The sequence below is a fragment of the Brachycentrus maculatus genome, unplaced genomic scaffold (assembly GCF_059751285.1).
Source record: "Brachycentrus maculatus isolate JH-2025_06_01 unplaced genomic scaffold, ASM5975128v1 h1tg000155l, whole genome shotgun sequence".
NCBI lineage: Eukaryota > Metazoa > Arthropoda > Insecta > Trichoptera > Brachycentridae > Brachycentrus > Brachycentrus maculatus.
Window position 1 is genome coordinate 104,767 of NW_028280908.1, and position 20,236 is coordinate 125,002.

Here is a 20,236-nt window from a genome sequence, read left to right on the forward strand (position 1 = left end):
ATTTATCTAGAGGAAGACCAAGGAATTCATGGGTGCTGCAGAAAGATCGATTTCATGGCCTAGGTGACGTTGTCCATGACAGAATGACCTATAACCTGAGGACGAGGAGAGCTGACCCCAGCAGTCTACAAAGGCGATAAGCTGGGATGTAGCCAGGAAGAAGATTTAAAATCAAGTTACAAGGATGTAAATTGGAAAAATAAAACAAACAATATTTATTTCACCCATATTTATTTTAATATTATAATAGAGTATATATTTGTATCACCTGACATGCTATTTTGTAGCATGGAGCAACAAGGACGGATATATAATTGTATTTTTTTCTTTTCTTTAATCTAACATAAAATTATTAAATCCTTGAACTTTGATGTGTTACTTGAGCCCAGTACAAAATTTTTTATTTAGATCGTGGTATCTATTGAAGTATCGTGACAATAAGTGTCACCTGTCAGGGGAACAATGAATCATGTCAATACGTTCATTATTGTACACCAAATACAGATTTAATTTTTTTTTGTTCTGGACTCAAGTAACACATCAAAGTTCAAGTAGCCCCGTTCTATATCATACAATGAAATATATCGGAGTCGTACAGGAGAAAGTGACCAACTAACAAACCGTAAAATAGTCAGGAGTGCCATTTATGTCAATCATGTCAAACTCGCAGCACGCAGGCCGCATGCGGCGAGGTATTTATTTTGCGGACCGCAGATACCCGCAGTTATATTTTTCATTTATTTTAATTCTTCATTGAAATCATTTTTCAACAAAGTCATAAATCAAAAAACATGATTTTTCAGGAATTTGTTTTTAAAGTTTAAAAATATAATAAAATGTATTACACAAGCCACTTATTGAACTTTTTACTGTGCAACAGATCTTTTTAGGTAAAACCTGAATAAAACATTCAATGTGCTATAATATTTAGTAATTTTTTTAAATATACTAAATATTTTTCAAATGGAGAAAAAACATTTGAAAAATATTTGGTATATTAAAAAAAAAATAATAAAACAATACCTTTTCTTCAAAATACAAAAACTACACTTTCTGCCCTGTAGCGGGTAAATATTAAGTTAAAAATTTGCCGCTTTTGCTGGGATATAGTATATTCACTTAAAGTCATATAAAAATTTGAATGAGATTTTTGAGTTTTTTGATGTGGCCCGCCGGCGTACCCAAAATACCTTATGCGGCCCTAGGTGCCTTTTGAGTTTGGCACCTCTGATTTAGGTCACTTTTGCTTGGCAAGAAAATAAACATCAATGCAGTTAGTCACTTTTAACAAGTCGATATATTATACTTACAAGTTTAAAATCCTTTGGGATGTTTTCAGGGCAATATTAAGCTAGTAAGATATCAAATAGTCAATGATCACGTTTTTTATGGTAATATAACGCTTTCCTTATCATCATGTTTTTGTAAAAAATGCACTTGGTCACTTTTTTCTGTATGACTACGATACACAGTAAAAAAATACAAAGTAAAAATCTTTTTTTTTCGTTCAGAAAATAAACTGTAAATTAGAAATGAATCAAGTAAACAATAAAAAGATATAAGTTAGAACACTCATGATAGTTTTAAGTAGAAATTAAAGACAAAGTAAAAAAAAGTAATTGTAACACATTAATATTTAGTAAATAGTAAAATAAAACAATTTTTTTGAGACATCATATATGAAAATTAGTTGTTTTTGGGACAATATCAATGAAAATAAGATGTTTTAAGACAATTCACAGTATAAATAAATATGATTTTGGGAGAATATAAATAAAAATAACATGTTTCGAGACAATTCACAGTATAAATAAATATGATTTTGGGACGATATAAATAAAAACAAGGTGTTTTGAGACGATTCACAGTATAAATAAATATGATTTTGGGAGAATATAAATAAAAATAACATGTTTTGAGACAATTGACAGTATAAATAAATATGATTTTGGGACGATATAAATAAAATAACATGTTTTGAGACGATTCACAGTATAAATATATATGATTTTGGGACGATATAAATAAAAATATCATGTTTAGAGACAATTCACAGTATAAATAAATATGATTTTGGGACGATATAAATAAAAATAACGTGTTTTGAGACAATTGACAGTAATAATACAAATCATTTTGGGACAATTTAAATAAAAATAAGATGTATTTGAGACAATTCACAGTAATTATACATATTCTTCATTGTTTAACGGTTTTATCATATAATACTCAATGAAATAAGTATTAAACAATCACAAAATTTGCGACAAAATATATAAAAATAATTTTATCAACAATTTTATATAAAATTTTGATTCAGTTAATAAATTTTTGGTATATCATTGGTACATTACGCTTTGATAGTAAAAAATTGTAATTCGTATAAATCAGAATGACACATTGCCCGAGACCGGTTGTAATATTCGCAGTTTATTTGCGATATTTCCTAGGAACGTTGCCTGACACATACTGACAAACAAAGAAGTAAAAATAGCAATTTCTTGTGAAAAGGGCTTATGGCGTAAAATGCGCTGGAGATGTGGACATATAGAAGAATGCTAGGGATATCCTGGAGAGACCATATCTTGAACAACGAAGTACTATGTACAAATAATCCAAGAAAGAAGGCATTTACTCGTGACTATCTCGAAGAGATGCGCTGAACGGATCAGTCACGTGTTGCGACAGGAGGGTTTCCTGCACCCAGTAATAGAGGGAACGATCAAAGGAACAAATGCCAGAGGATGCCCATAGTAGGAATATCTTTGCGACTTGTTTTTTACTTGACTTGACTTGATTTATTTTTTAATAATGTCTAAGTTAGGCGAAATCTGGCACTATCGAAATATGGTGTTGGAGGCGCATGCTCCGAATCCCATGAACAGCTAGTAAGATCACTTTGCCCATAGCAGTTGTTGTAGCCGATGAGCGTGAGATGTCTATTACAATTAATCTAGAATACACAGCTGTTTTGGATACTCTGGAGTCATATGTATTGATTTATACATGAGTAAAAAGAATTTATAGGTACTCAACCTTTTCGGGAAAGTGTAACCATGATTACGATAATGTAGTATTTAGGTTTTTTTATACAGTTTTTGTGAATGCGTTAAAAGAGTTTGATGGTGCTGATGAATACAGATCAATTCCTGGCCGTCGCCTTGTTTTCAATATACCAATCGACACATTCTTTAACAGCGACGGAAAACTCCGTGAATTTAAAATCAGGCAACAGCGATCGGAGCTTCTTGTTAGAAGCGGTTTTCTTAAACTGTCCATCGGCCTGGGTGGCGTCGAAGACCAGCCGACCCTTGAATCCCACAGCTTCCTGGATGACCTCCGCAGCGCGGGCGATGGAGACCTCGTCTTCCTCATCTACTGAGAGGATGATGGGCTCCACGCTGTCGTACTCCCGGAGCACCCACAGGAACAGCCTGGCGAGGTCCGCGGAGTAGATGAACTGGCGAAGGGGCTTCCCCGTACCCATCACGGCTAATTCCCCGTCACCTGGAATATCATATCTCTTGTAAAAATAATAAACGACTCACATATCTAAATATAAATATGTGAGGTGGTCAATAGCTAAAGGGCCGCAATGCAAAAAAATTAAACTCTTTATTCCAAAAATGGTACCTATATTGTCAATATTTTCATATTCCAAAGACACCCATAGACGCTAGAATCATGGGTGTCTTTTTCGAACATGAAAATGTTGATGATTTAGATCAGAGGTTCCAAACCCCGTGCCCGAACTGTGCCACTATTCGACAGAGACAGAATATTTTCATAAAAATTAATTAAAAATGTGAATTATTTATATATATATATATATATATATATATATATATATATATATATATATATATATATATATATAAATATATATATATATATATTTTTTATTCATTTAATATATTTACATTTTTATTTATAACATAATACATTTGAATCATTTATACATATGGAGAACTTTTATATTTCGATTCGCTGTGCCTCTCCATAAAAGAGACTGTGCTCTTGTGCTTGGAGAGGGACTTACACTTGCGGTTTAATGTTATATAATAAAAAAATATAAAAGTCTTTTTTTGTATATTTTTTCAAGATTTAAATGTATAGAGCTTTAATTTTTTTCTTAAGTATTTTTATATCATTTTTTTTATTTCTTTAGGGAAAGATATATATGTATTTGTAAGTTAAAATTTTATTGAGTGCCTAGATTTATTAAATACATTAGTATGTTTGCGATATTGTATGTATGAGTGATTTCTTTTCTGACAGTACTTAAAAATAAGTCGATTAAAAATAGGTGGCGCCCGCCACCCTACCGAAATTTTAGAATGTGCTTTGGAGCAGGCATGTCAAACTCGCGGCCCGCGGTTGTATTTTTTATTTATTTTAATTCTTCATTGAAATTTTTTTTGTACGGGAACTTATTATATTCTTTTACAAAATCATTAAGTTGGATCTAGTAGATTAACTGCGTCTTTTTGTTCTTCTCGAACACATTAATGAATAGAATCTTATAAAAATACACAAATTCTTATAGAACTACACTAATTTTTAAGGCATATGCAAAAAAACATTTGTTTTAACTCTTATTAAAGATAAAACAATGTCTATTTATTGCCTAGGCCAAGTTGTGTTATCAGTTATGAAATTAATGAAATATGAAATAATACTTATAATAGAATAAACTAATTTGGCAGAAACAGGGTTTTTGCTAAATAAAAGCTTTTTCAATCTAACAAAGATGGCTATTGTGAACTCCTAGGGCGTTTGTCCACTACACGGAATTACACAGAATTTTACAGCAAAGTGTGCTAGTCCCAAAAGGGTTCATATCGCAGTCGTACAGGAGAAAGTGACCAACTAACAAAACGTAAAATGTTCAGGAGGGCCATTTAAGTCACTTTTGCTTGGCAACAAAACAAACATCAATGCAGTTTGTCATTTTTAACAAGTCAATATATTATACTTAAAAGTTTAAAATCCTTTGGGATTTTTTTGGAGCAATATTAAGCCAGTAAGATATCAAATAGTCAATGATCACGTTTTTGTAAAAAATGCACTTGGTCACTTTTTCCCGTATGACTACAATATGTTAATACGTGACGTGTTTCGTCTTATTAGGACATTATCAAACACCAGTGTTTGATAATGTCTTAATAAGACAAAACGCGTCACGTATTAACATATACATAAAAAAATGTAGAATTCAATAAGCCAGGTTTAATTTTGGATATATTACCCAACAATATTATAGCGATGCAGATGGCAGTGTGGGGTGGAGGACTACACATGTTTTGAGAACAAGGATCCAGGCAGCAATGAGAACAACGCAGAAGAGAACATTGACAAAATATAATAAACAGACCTTTATCTTTTGCGTCCACCATCTTCCTAATGAGAGCTGGTATCACATGGCTACTTTTCAGGTTGAAGTTGTCGTACGGCCCAAACACGTTGCAAGGAATGACGGACGTAAACATGCAGCCGTGCCTTTCGTGATACGCCCTACAAGTTAATGAGAAAATTTTTATTTATTTGTTAATTATGGGTCGGCAGTTCTCGTCAGAACTTCGGGACGTGGATCTGACTTGGGAGGATGCAAGGGAGCTGGTAGCTGACAGAAAAGAGTGGAGAAAGTTTGTGGACTCCATATGCTCCACCTAGGGAGCGGATATGGTTTAATAATAAAATAATATATATTATAATAGGTTTATTATTTATTTATATTTTTATGAATTTCTATTGTTTGTCCGCTTCTGTAGTGTAGTGTCAGCACGCTCGGCTTCCGTTCTGGACGGTCCCGGGTTCGATTCCCAGAGGGGGTCAAATAAATATAAGTGATTTTTTCACTCTAATATTTATTCAAAATTACCCTGGACCAGTACCTGAAGCGGAGGGCTGACCACCTTTCATTTATGTGTTAACGATCTGCGTTTTAAGATTCAGTACCCTATGCACCATTGGGTGCAGAGAAGGGTTTGAATAAGAGAAGAATTTGTTGAAAATTTTGTAATTTATGACCTTTCATATTAATTCCTAGAAATAGTGGTATTTACCGAATAAAACTTAAATTAAAAATGGATAGATTTTACCACAAAGTGACTGCCGAATCAATTAATGAAAAAATGTTAGATTTCGTTAATTTATTTTACAACATTTTAAGTTTTTATGTTTGAAAATGATGCGGAATGCATCGAAACACGTGTCACAGTAGATTTTAAGAAATAGTGGTATTTACTAGGTAAAATATTAATTAAAAAATACTTTTAAGTCATTTAACATTTGTGAAATTTTGTAATTGGAATTTTACAATTACCTGCTTTATTTGTAATTCATTATAGTAAATAAAAAACGCTGTTGAAATGCGCTCCCTCAGACGAATGTGTGGAAAATCATTGTATGACAGAATTAAAAACGACGATATAAGAAAGGAATGTAAGGCTGAACGAGGAATAATTGAAAAGATTAGGAAGAGTTCTATGCGGTGGTATGGACATGTGGAGCGAATGGATAGCGAGAGAATGACTAAGAAAATATATGTGGCGAATGTGAGAGGGAAAACAGAACGTGGATGACCAAATTGGCACGATCAGATCAATCAGAACCTAAAATCTGGCGGTGTCGAAAGTCTGCGTAATCGGAGGGCATGTATGGATGTGAAGGAGGCGAGGAGTGTATGTCAGGACAGAAGAGTGTGGCGTTCCATCCTCTCTGCCTACCCCTGCGGGGAAACGGCGTGATGGTAGTAATAGTAGTAGTAGTTATAGTAAATGTATTTATGTTAGTGTCCTGTTAAATATCTAACTAAATAAAATAATAATAAAACCCTTATCCGCACCCAATGGTGCATAGGGCACTGCGTCATAAAACGCAGTGTTATCTTGATCATTTACACATGAAGGAAAGGTGATCAGTCTTCCGCTTCAGGTACCAGTCCAGGGTAATATTGAATAAATATGACAGTGAAAAAATCACTTATATTTATTTTACCCCCCTTGGGAATCGAACCCGGGACCTCCAGAACGGTAGCTGAGCGTGCTGACCATTACACTACGGAGGCGGACAAATAAAATAAAATAAAATAAAACAACCTACCGTAAATAGAAAACGAAATCGTTTATTTTTTACAATGAAATCAGTTTAGCAAACGTTCTAATTAAACAATTAGCAACATATGTTTTCTGAAGCATTGTTTAACGAGTTATATTTTGCCCTACTTTGTAAAATAAATACGCCTGGCAATCAACTCGTAGCGGAAATATGGTAATCTTTTATAACCAGTCGTTATCTTTGTCCAGATAAATAATTCACACACCTGGCAACATCCTTTCAGACTGGAATAATAATTTCATTAATTGATTCATAAGTCACTTTGTGGTAAAATCTATCGATTGAAATTAAAATTTCATTTATCTACCACTATTCCACCTCTGTGGTGTAACGGTCAGCACGCTCGGCTACCGTTCTGGAGGTCCCGGGTTCGATTCCCAGGGGGGGTCAAATAAATATAAGTGATTTTTTCACTGTAATATTTATTCAATATTACCCTGTACTGGTACCCGGATAACTGGAAAAGAAGCATCGCTTTCACAAGGGTCACAACCCTCAGCAATGAGAAATAGGACGGAGAAGAAGAATTATATTTTAAAGACTAGTTTCGGAAGCTACGGATGCTTCCATCTACAGGTTTGAATATTAAATCAAATGTATACATTAAACTTTGCACCTCAGACGTACGCATATCTGTATTGACGGAACACTGATGAGCTACAAGTGCCGCTATGTCAATTGTGATGCAGTGCCCTATGCACCGTTCGGTGCAGATAAAGGCCGAAAGAAGAAATACTTAAAAACAACTTACTTGTTTGAAATATCTATCAACCGTTTTGCATAACTGTAACCAAAATTGGAAGAATGTGGTGGACCATTATGTACCTGCAAGAAAAGGTTTTAAAATTATTTTTGATGGTTTTTTACTAAACTTTACTAAACTAAGAATATAATATATGTGCCTTATGTATGTAATATGTTACATATTGCTCACGCCTTTCAACTACGTCATTTAAAAAATAAACTTGATTTTTCAGGAGAATGTTTTTAATGTTTGAAAATATAACACAATGTATTAAAAATAAATATCAAGCCACTTTTTGAACTTTTTACTGTAAAACAGATCTTTTGAGGTAAACCCTGAATGTTTTTTCTCCGATTGAAAAATATTTAGTACATTTAAAAATATAATTAAACAATAACCTTTCTTCAAAATGCAAAAACAACACTTTCTGCCCTGTAGCGGGTGAATATTAAATAAAAAATATCCCTCTTTTGCTGGGATATTGTACATTATCTGGGCATTCCGAAAACATGCAAAAATGAAAATTGTCGATTTTTGATTTATGACGTTCTTGAAGGAGTGAGCAATTTATTTTTATATGTGTTTATACAAGGTGATTTTTTAAAATTTATATAAAATTTTCTACTCATTTTCATTATTTTATTTACATATGTATTTCTTCTATCTACGGATAAATCTAATGCACAGTGTTAGAAATATAATATAATGCAAATATTGATATGCTTTGTGTAAATATTTGTGTATAATAGAGTAAATATCACTATCTCTATTGTGTACCTTAGCAACACAACAAACCTAGCAAATCGTTCACTCATTACAGCGTCATATATATAAAAAAATCGTCAATTTTGAGTTGTGCATGTTTTCGGAATGCCCAGAAAATGTACTATATCCCAGCAAAAGCGGCATATTTTTAACAGAATATTTACCCGCTACAGGGCAGAAAGTGTTGTTTTTGCATTTTGAAGAAAAGGTATTGTTTAATTATTTTTTGAAACATACTAAATATTTTTCAAATGGAGAAAAAATATTCAGGTTTACATAAAAAGATCTGTTGCACAGTAAAATGTTAAATAAGTGGCTTGATATTTTTTTTTAATACATTTCATTTTATTCTTAAACTTTAAAAACGATCTCCTGAAAAATCTTGAAAGGAATGAGCGAAATGAATACTAAGTTAAAAATATGCCGCTTTTGCTGTGATACATTTCATTTTATGCGCATTACGAAAACATGCACAACTGAAAATTCTCGATTTTTGATATACATATTTTGATATATGATGTTGAAAGGAGTGAGCGATTTATTAGAGTGAAAGAAATAAAATTAAAGTACTGATATATAGTATGTAGACTCCCGGCACCGACTGATTGTGCTCTTCATCAAAAACAATATTTTGAAACATCTAACAATTCGAAATTATAAAAATAAATAAATTTTCTTTAATATTATTTTTAAAATGACAAAAAATATGGAGTAAGTAGCTCTTATAATACTGATTTTATCGCATTAAAATTCATATATGAGGGATGTCAATTCCCCTGTTAGATCCAGCTAGGTTAATTGAATTTTAATAGCGGGTTATAGACTGTTGGACGCTAAATAAAATTGCGTGATTTAAAGAGTATTTGAGCATATTACCATGGTTTCATCTATGGGATATGTTGATTTATCGGGGAAAATGCATGTAGAAAGGCATGACACGACTTTCTTAACTCCCAGTTCGAAGCTCGTATGCAGAACATTGTCATTTATATGAATATTACTTCTCTGAAACATACAAGATAATACAGAGTCAATATTTGCTTCATCAACGTAGTAATTCTTTATTTTTTTAATATATAAAAATACACTCAGTTTGAAATCACTGTATTCAAATGCGCCAGAGACGGCTTCGGTTTATAAAAATGTTAGGTGTTATTTATAATTTCAGTCGTAGAATATAATAGACAAAAGAAAAGTATTTTCATTAATTGATTCGGCAGTCACTTTGTGGTAAAATCTATCCATTTTTAATTAATGTTTTACTTAGTAAATACCACTATTTTTTAAAATCTACTGTGACACGTGTTTCGATGCATTCCGCATCATTTTACGGTGTTTGAAAATGATGCGGAATGCATTGAAACACGTGTCACAGTAGATTTTAAAAAATAGTGGTATTTACTAAGTAAAACAACAATTAAAAATAAGAAAAGTAAATACTCTAGGTGTCTCAAATTGATATGAGCCATCTATAATTCTTTATAAAATGAAACAACTTTTTTTTAACTACTTTTTTATTATTAGTACACTTTAACCTGCCGGTTTCGACAAGAACCTTGTCATCATCAGGGTTTGTTAAATTCTAAAACATTAAAAACAGTAAAATACTCTAAATATAAATGTACGTTTAGGATTTTTTACGGAGCGTGTGGAAGTTTTTGGTAAGGGAATGTAATTAATTATGAGTATTTTACCGTTTTAGAATTTAATAAACCCTGATGATGACAAGGTTCTTGTCGAAACCGGTAGGTTAAAGTGTACTGAAAATAAAAAAGTGGTTAAAACAAAGTTGTTTAATTTTATAAATATTAATATTGTTAAAAAAATACTCACCAAAAATTCTAAGTTGTGAGACATGTTTTGGAATAGCCCACCTACCATCGCCGCTAAGTGTATCACATGAGTTGGTTTATATTTCGTAAAGAGTTCTTCTGTTTGCTTTTTGTCACTAAAATTAGTAAATAATGATAAGTAAATGTATACAGTGGTATGAACTAATAGTAAATACTACTGAAAATGAGGTTCACATTTTGGACGGGTATTTTTAGGCCTGCGGACTGCTAGTGATGGGATTTGATGATTATATACATATCGCTCACTCCTTTCAAAAACGCCATAAATCAAAAATCCTCAATTTTCAGTTATGTATGTTTTCGGAATGCCCAGAAAATATATCCCAGCAAAAGCGGCATATTTTCAACTTAACATTTACCCGATACAGGGCAGAAAGTGTTGTTTTTGCAATTTGAAGAAAAGGTATTGTTTAATTATTTTATTAAATGTTCTAAATATTTTTCAAATGGAGAAAACACCTTCAGGTTTTACCTAAAAAGATCTGTTGCACAGTAAAAAGTTCAATAAGTGGCTGGATATTTATTTTTAATACATTGTATTATATTTTTAAACTTTAAGAACATTCTCCTGAAAAATCAAGTTTTTTTTATTTATGACGTTCTTGAAAGGAGTGAGCGATATATTTAAGTCCTTAATTTAGGCTTTGATGCTTAATTGATGCGTCCCAATTGATGCAATTGAGGATGGGACAGGTATTTTTACCTCTTGCGGCGGCCTCATTTGAAAGGCAGAAAAGAAGTAATTATTTATTGTTTTTATATGAATATTATTTATTTATTTATTGAACGGCGAAAGCCTTTAACACAATACATATATACAGTATCTAATATAAAAATACACTAATGAATACACTAATAGAGAAACAAAAAGTCTTAAACATAATATAATAATAAAATAACAAATAGTAAGCACTGGTAAATACACGTCTCCTTCACACACTATCAGCGAGCAGCGAGAGAGAGTGAAACACAATGTTTAAGGTTATCCACTATAACATGGAGAAGAAATGCTGAGAAAGTACAGACTTTAAGGTTGATAACAATATATTAAATAAATCTATACTATCAAAAGCATTGGGTAATATGTGAAGCCGCGGAATGGGAGAGAACATGGCATAGTTTGCATTATGTACAAATACTGCGAATACAGTTTTTACCTAGTAACTCTTGGACGCACGCTAAGCTTTATTTGATTTAGGAGATCGGGGCTGTCCAAAAAATTGCTAAGAATTTTTATAACAGGACCAAATCAGTAATTACCCTTCCATCACTAACTAACTAACTAACTAACCATCACGCCGCTTCTCCGCAGGGGTAGGCAGAGAGAATAGAGCGCCACACCACTCTATCCTTGCAAACATTCTTCGCCTCTTCCACGTTCATGCATCTCCTCATACATACCCGCCGATTGTTACGACTCCTAACCTGACCACTTTCAAGTATTTGGCATACCTGATCGTGCCATGTTTTTCTCGGTCTTCCTCTGCTTCTTTTCCCACTAACATTCGCCTCATAAATTTGTTTTACCGTTCTTTCCTCACTCATTCGTTCTACATGTTCAAACCATCTCAACACACCTTTCTTAATTTTATCGATAATGCTTGTCTCAGCTTTGCATTCCTTCCTTATTTCACTATTCGCACATCTATCATACATCGTTTTGTCGCACATTCTTCTGAGAGATCGCATTTCGACTGCATTCAGTCTACTTTCATCCTTCTTTTGCCAACTCCATGTTTCACTTCCATACATTAGAGTTGGAACCAGGACTCCGTTGTGCACTGCCAGTTTGGCTTCCGCTGATAGGTTTTTATTTGCTATAACTGATTTCAGTGCACCATTCACTTTGTTCCCAGCATTCACTCTCCTTCCATCACTAAAATTTATTAATTTTAGCAGCATCATTATGCAATTATAATCTAACTCAATAATGGGTATATTTAGTTAAAAATGAATGTATCTAAGGAACTTGTGTTGTCTCTACGCTGTCAGCGTGTATAGCATAATTATGTACAAATCTCTTTGTCAAGGTCTAAGCTATATAAACGACTATCAAATCCCGTCGCCAGCAGTCCGCAGGCGTAAAAAACACCCATTTGAAATATGTAAATATGAAAAAGTAAATATTTCAGTAGAATGGGGATTGTCTGTGGATGGAAAATTAAGGATACCTGAGATCAGCATCCTTAGAACCGACAAATATCCATTTCTCGTTTTGAGCAACTGGTCCACCATTTTGTTTTTCCTGATCTACTATCTTCTGGATAGCTTTCCCCACCAATCCAGATCCTCCGGTAACAAGAATTATGCGCTCTGTCATTCTGTAAACATGGAAATATATATATATTTTTATTTTTATTATTTTTATTATTATTTATGTAATATGGTTAAAATGTTTTCCTACAATTTTAATTAATTTTCTAAACATTTCTAACTATCTAAAAATTACAAACGAGTTATCCCCAAAAAAGAGACTGAGCTCTCGTGCTTGGAGAGGGACTTACACTTTTTTTACAATTTACGTTTTTAATTTATTGAAATTATATTAAAATTTATATGCAATGCATTTATGCATAGGTCGGCAAAGTGTGGCTCGAATTTTTTTTATTTATTTATTTTTTTTATTCACATAAATTGTACACATTTATTGACATATGACATTTATTGAAAAATAAATTGTATGCATATTTAAAATATTTTTTGCAGAGATCCACTAAGCCACCTTGTGTGTTTTGTCGGTGGAGTTCTTTTTACATACATTTTTATTATTATTTCGATCTATTTAAGCCCCAGAGCTTCTGTGGTGAATTTCCGCGAGTACTCCATGATCAGTTCCTTTGCGTGTTTCATCCCTGAGCTGTTGGACCAGACCTCTTGGCTCTTGTCCGTGGCCCAGTTTTTTAGAGTAAACTGAGTGCTGAGTGGGCTCAGGGCCCATTGAACTGGCCTCTCAGCACCAGTTCTATCGGCAGCCTCGTTGCCCATGACACCGTAATGCCCGGGCACCCAAGCCAGCCCTACCGCGTTTCTCTCACCCAGGCGGTTTAGAGCCTCTATGCATTCATAGGTTAGTTTAGATCTTATCTCAACAGAGCCTAGGGAGCCCTATTAAACCCCCCGCCACATATCCAAAAAAATAATGAACTGTGTTTTTGCTAGACATAAACCTAATTGAAAATCTATTGGCAATCTGTAAGAAGTGGCTCTCTAAATCTGATTGAACTACGGTGGAAAAGCTCATTTTGTCCATAATTCAAGTATGGTTTCGAGACGAAAAAATGGCATTCACGAGCCAAAACCTTATATAATAGATGCCAAGAAGAATAAAATCTTTGATTCAGGCAAAATAAGTTCATATTAAATATTAATTTGTGAAATAACGAATAAACAAAATATTTTACAAAACTTTTTACAAAAATACAACTAATAATGTTTTGTTTCAATTAATCTGTTCGATATTGTACATTGCTTGTAACATCGACTTTGATATAAAATTACAAAAAGTTAAATATATATCGCTCACTCCTTTCAAGAACGTCATAAATCAAAAATCGTCAATTTTCAGTTGTGCATGTTTTCGGAATGCCCAGAAAATGTACTATATCCCAGCAAAAGAGGCATATTTTTAACTTAAAATTTACCCTCTACAGGGTAGAAAGTATTGTTTTTGCATTTTGAGAAAAAGGTATTGTTTAATTATTTTTTTAAATATACTAAATATTTTTCAAATGCAGAAAAAATCTTCAGGTTTTACCTAAAAAGATTTGTTGCACAGTAAAAAGTTCAATAAGTGGCTTGATATTTATTTTTAATACATTGTATTATATTTTTAAACTTTAAAAACGTTCTCCTGAAAAATCAAGTTTTTTGATTTATGACGTTCTTGAAAGGAGTGAGCGATATATATAAAAAACTCACCCCTGGACAGGTTAAGAATGCCACTAAGTCCTTAAAAAATGGAAAAAAATCCTTCTCCATTTTGTTATTTTTTTCAATAGTAACTAAAAACGTCGCTACTTAAATATTCCATTAGTTTAGTACACTATTTGTGAAAAAAAAACATAAAAAGCATAGAAATCGACGTAATAAAATTTCAAGTACTGATCAGCATTATTAACCGCCGATATCAGTTTTACAGAAGGTCACCGGCTTATTTTTTATTATATGAAAACGTTTAATAGTACGAATAAAAAGTTTATGAAGACGACGAAAACATAATATTTATATACTTGACTATCTTATCTTGCCTTTGACGACTTATTAGCGGCAATAATCAGAAGGGATAAGCTCACTCGGATTAAAAACATAGCCAAGAAAGGTCGATTACTTACATTTCCTCAATATTTGCAAAATGCAATGAGTATATTTTGCAAAATTTCAAACGGTGTGACACTCGGCGCAAACTTTCGCGGCGAACAAATTATCATGGGTGGATACGAATATTCTTATACTCGTAGATGGCGAACGCAGATTATCATAACACGAATGCAAATGATAAACGTACACCAAATGAAAGCGATTTTTTATTATTTTTTTTATTATAAATTTCTAAGGCCCATTTGACGTTAGCGCTTCATTTTTAATTTTATTCTATGGCCATACACTGATGTAGCCTGAGAATTCCTAGTGAGTAGATAAGTACCCTAAATAGGTACTTGGTGTTGTATAATTAAAACGTAACATTGTTTTAAAATCACTATAAATATTTTATTATAACTTTATTTTAATTTCTACCGATTTTGAAGCTATCCGCTTCTTTATCAATACTGATTGCTACTTATACTACTTGATAAAGAAGCGGTTAGCTTCGAAACCGGTAAACATTATAATTAAGTTATAAAAAAATATTTATGGTGATTTTAAAACAATGTTACACATAAATTATAAATGGGAAATATTAAGTTAGCGCTTCAAATAAAAATTTAACTTACTAAAGTTTTAAATGATTGTGATCATTTCGGTAACGGGCAATCGAATAAAAACCGAATTAAATTATGATAACCTTAAAATAAATCGTTACGTAATTCGGTTTTTAGATTCGATCGCTTGAAGTTAATCACGCCAATCATTTACGTTATAAATTTGCTCAAATTTAGCATTTTTTAAAATTACTTACACTTTTTAAGTTATAAACAGAATATAATTTAAATTTGACACTCACCATTTTTAATATATGTTTTAGGTTGTATTCTTCCATAAACGTGAATTTTATGTTTTATTTAATACCCATTCCATGAGAAATTAATGGTAGTTAATGTTCAACTCCCCTTTTTTTTTTAATAATTGCCATTACCAATAATGTTTAATTAGTATTTTAAAAGTAAAATGTTTGTAAAATTAATCTTTTTTTCAAGTTGGATAAATTTTATGTATAAATATAGTGTTGAACTGCTTTATTGACTTTCGGAAACACTCAACTGTATAGTGATTTTCTAAATTTTCCACTGCGTAACTATGAATTCGCGTAAGTTGAGAACCTACTTTTAAAAATATATTAACTTGTATTTCGACTTAAACACTCTCTATCTAAACTCTAAAATGAGAGTGAGCCATGATATACTAGTATTTCGGCACGAACCGCGAGAGTTTTATGACACCATTTCAGATTATCAAGTTCGGACATTTTTATCAAGGGAAAATATTACCAGGCATGCGCAGAATAAGATTTACTTTGTTCATAAAAATTGTTTATAATCGTTGAAATATATATTGTTTATAAGGCATATTGACGACACCTTTAGCATTTTAGCCAAAGCTGACTATACTAACGAGTCTACGATCGCAAGATGTTTATGAACGCTGCTCATGGTGACAAGTCATAATAAAAACTAAATTATTATCGCAATATAAGCATTTTTTTGACAGTCATATTGTTTTACATAATTTAAATATATAAAAAAGCAACAAGGAAAATTCAAACTGAAATGTCAGCAAAATGTTTAAATTATTTCTGAATGGAGTTTGACTTCAAGGCAGACAGCTGTCAAATAGAAAATACCGCGAAATTTAAAAAAAATAAACCTCATAAATGTTTTCATTTTCATTGTATTTTAAATATTATTCTTATCATTATGAATTAGGATGAGGATATTCACTATTTTTCTCCATTATATGGTGTATAGGGCACTGAATGAATTTGCTTAATTCATAGTTTATTTTTCGATTATGTTGGTAATCATACAATTCTTGTCGGTGTGTCTGATTGAACATGATAACATCACACGGTGACTGACGTCTTTGTTATATGTTAGACTTTTTTGCCGAGTTTAATCCTTTGTTATTTTCCTCATTTCTTCAAATAAAAGGGATATTAATTTCTGTGAGCAAACTATTTATAATTAGAATTTGAAATAAATTCAATGCCTTGTAAAAAAATAAACTTTTATATTATTTTCTCAATGCTTATGAAGCAAGAAAATATTTAAAAAAAGGTAATGGAATAATACTGTTGTCAAACAACATTAAAAAAAATGATAAGTGACAGCGGAGTCAAGAAGCACGCTGTCCATGAGCAATGTTTAGCAATTTGTTTTTTATTACCTTCAAAAGATGGCACTGTCATTTCGTTAAAAAAACTGCTAATAAAACATGTTTTTACCTATCAAAGTTAATAAAATAAACAGTTCACAAAAACACGCACGTATTTGAATGCAACGTTAGTTCAAAATGTTAAAGCAATATGTGAACTACTTATTTTAAACTAACATTTCGATTCAACACACACACACATATATATATATATATATATATATATATATATATATATATATATATATATATATATATATATATATATATATATATATATATATATATATATATATATATATATATATATATATATATATATATATATATATATATATATATATATATATATATATATATATATATATATATATATATATATATATATATATATATATATATATATATATATACATGCAAGAAAGAAGTGTAGGAAATATCAGATTTTCTTCATATAACCTAAAACGACCTAAACTAACCTAACCTAACCTAAACCATTTTCCTCGTCTTTGATTTCAGAAGAATTCAGAAAGCTGGCTTTGAGCTTACCCAAATCTTTACGGGTCTTGGTGGATTCATGAGCTACCTACATCACTTCAAGCTCTCCGAGATCGCTAGCTGTACGTGTGATGAAGAGATACCTCAAGATGTCCCTCATCTCCTGATGCTTTGCCCCCCTTTCAACATTCAAAGACAACAGCTGGAGACGCGTTGCAGAAGCCTGGGTGAGGACCAATCCGACATCGGATCCGTGATAGTTCATAAGGAACTGTCACGAGATGTGATATTATCATACATGATAAAAAAATGAAGGACATTGGTACCATAAAGAAATGCCAAACCCTCTTCTAGTGGAACGGAAGGCCTGCTGACGACATGCAACAGTCTGGCTTCTCCTGTCGAAACCGGCAGGTTAAAGTGTACTAATAATAAAAAAGTGGTTACAACAAAGTTGTTTCATTTTATAAAGTTTATAAAATGTAGTATCACAATGTATCTCCGAAAAACATTCAAGCAATCTAGACTCCCTAGTCCTGCTTGATACCCGTTGTTCTCTACATGTTCCGACCAATAAATTCCCAACACGCCCTAGTTTTATCAGCCTGATATTACAAAAAAATAATTAAAAGTATGATATTCCACGATAATTCAAAGTTGTTTACGTATAGTCTATTCATAAAAGAATTAACCATATTTGTGAACTACAGCAAATAACTAAATTGATACAGATGGTTTGGAAATATCAGTCAATATGAAGCGTAATCAATGATTTATGCGAAAAAGTTGGGAAGGTGTTTCAAGTTGGAACTTACGTAAAGTTTTTTCAGACGCCGGAGTATAATTCTATGTTTTGAAAACAGATTTTTATAGATGTTAATTACCTAAGTCCGTTAAGATTTAAAATTTTGCTTTGATTGTTTACTTAAGAGACAGATTTAAGCTTCTTTTTCTTGTAGACGTATCACTCATGTATGTAGTACACGCTTGCTATCTTTTTACTTTTTCATCTTTTTCATCTTATTTATGTTTTTAAGTTTTTAATTATATTTTTTTATTTATTTTTGTTTTCTGATCAAGTATTTTATAAATTGTATTTTATATATATATTTTTTATCCCTTACCGCACCCCAATGGTGCATAGGGCACTGCTTCATATAAACGCAGTGTTATCTCGATCGATTACACATGAAGGAAAGGTGATCAGCCCTCCACTTCAGGTACCAGTCCAGTGTAATATTGAATAAATATTAGAGTGAAAAAATCACTCATATTTGTTAAACCCCCCTGGGAATCGAACCCGGGACCTCCAGAACGGTAGCCGAGCATGCTGACCATTACACTACGGAGGCGGACGAAGATATAAATACTTTTATTCTAGTTCTACTTAAAATATATTTTCTTGCCTTTGTCCTTTACTATGACCTAAATTATATTGTATACCCACATCCCTTTGTGGGATCTTTTTTTTGTATTTATATTTTATTAATATTCTTTGTATTTTTATTTGTGTCATGTTTGTATAATGCAAAGGAATTTGAAATAAAGATAAAATTTATAAATAACACCGTTTTTGTACAATTCTATTCTTTCTTCACCCATTTGATTCACATGTCCAAACCATCTTAACACACCTCTCCACACGTTAAATATCAGTACTAAAATTTATTAATTTAGTAATTCACAAAAAAAACTTTTCAGTAATTTTCAAATTTTAATAATATAATGTAATTAGTTTATTTAATTTTTTGTTTTGACAATGGGTTCCATAGTTAAAGCATTTTGAATATATCGTTCACTACTTTCAAGAACGTCATGAATAAAAAAAAAACTTGATTTTTCAGGAGAACGCTTTTAAAGTTATATAACACAATGTATTAAACATAAATATCAAGTCACTTATTTAACTTTTTACTGTGCAACAGATCTTTTTAGGTAAAACCTGAAGGTTTTTACTTACTTATAACTTATAACCCTTATCCGCACCCAATGGTGCATAGGGCACTGCATCGAATTGACACAGTGTTATATTGATCATTACTTACATGAAGGCAAGGTGATCACTCTTGCGCTTCATGAACCAGTCCAGGGTAATATCAAATCAATATTACAGTGTAAAATCACAAATATTTATTTTCAACCCCCCCTGGGAATCGAACCCGGGCCCTCCAGCACGGTAGCTAAACACGCTGACCATTATACCACAGAGGCGGACAAAAGGTTTTTACTTCATTTGAAAAATATTTGGTGTATTTAAAAAAATTATTAAACAATACCTCTTCTTCAAAATGCAAAAACAACATTTTCTGCCCTGTGGCGGGTAAATATTAAGTTAAAAATATGCCTCTTTTGCTGGGATATAGTACGTTTTCTGAACATTCCGAAATCATGCGCAACTGAAAATTGTCGATTTTTGATTTATGACGTTCTTGAAAGGAGTGAGCGATGTGTAACTCTTGATTGAAGTCACTGGTGCCCCCCATGGCGTTCAACGTGTTAAGGCCCAGTATTCGATAAATTGCAATTAAATTTTCTTTAAACCCAGGTAACATTTCTTTTCTTAAAACACAGTTTTGGAATAAAAAAAAACATTTTTTTCTTCGAAATGAATATATGGTTTTGAAACGGAAAGAGTTAGTAAAAGGCCAGTTAGTTAGTAAAAAAAAAATTAAAATATATATTTTATAAAATACAACATATATTTTTAACAGGGCGTGACTTTGTTTGA

General features: G+C 32.0%; 1 protein-coding gene and 1 long non-coding RNA gene across 2 annotated transcripts; both read right to left on the minus strand.

Annotated features, from left to right (window-relative positions):
* Nucleotides 1–695: 695 nt before the first annotated feature.
* Nucleotides 696–15,080, minus strand: Gmer (GDP-L-fucose synthase-like protein). The gene is made up of 7 exons (XM_088261435.1): nt 14,814–15,080; nt 12,654–12,803; nt 10,463–10,577; nt 9,506–9,634; nt 7,871–7,944; nt 5,375–5,514; nt 696–3,507 (listed from the first exon to the last, which is right to left on the minus strand). The coding sequence occupies exons 2-7, from the start codon at nt 12,800–12,802 to the stop codon at nt 3,143–3,145; spliced, it is 972 nt and encodes a 323-aa protein (XP_088117561.1). The 5' UTR covers nt 12,803; nt 14,814–15,080; the 3' UTR covers nt 696–3,142.
* LOC148308626 (uncharacterized) lies at nt 13,081–15,010 on the minus strand. Its single transcript, XR_015837656.1, has 2 exons — nt 14,500–15,010; nt 13,081–14,004 (listed from the first exon to the last, which is right to left on the minus strand). It is a non-coding gene; the product is annotated as an uncharacterized LOC148308626 (long non-coding RNA).
* Nucleotides 15,081–20,236: the final 5,156 nt, after the last annotated feature.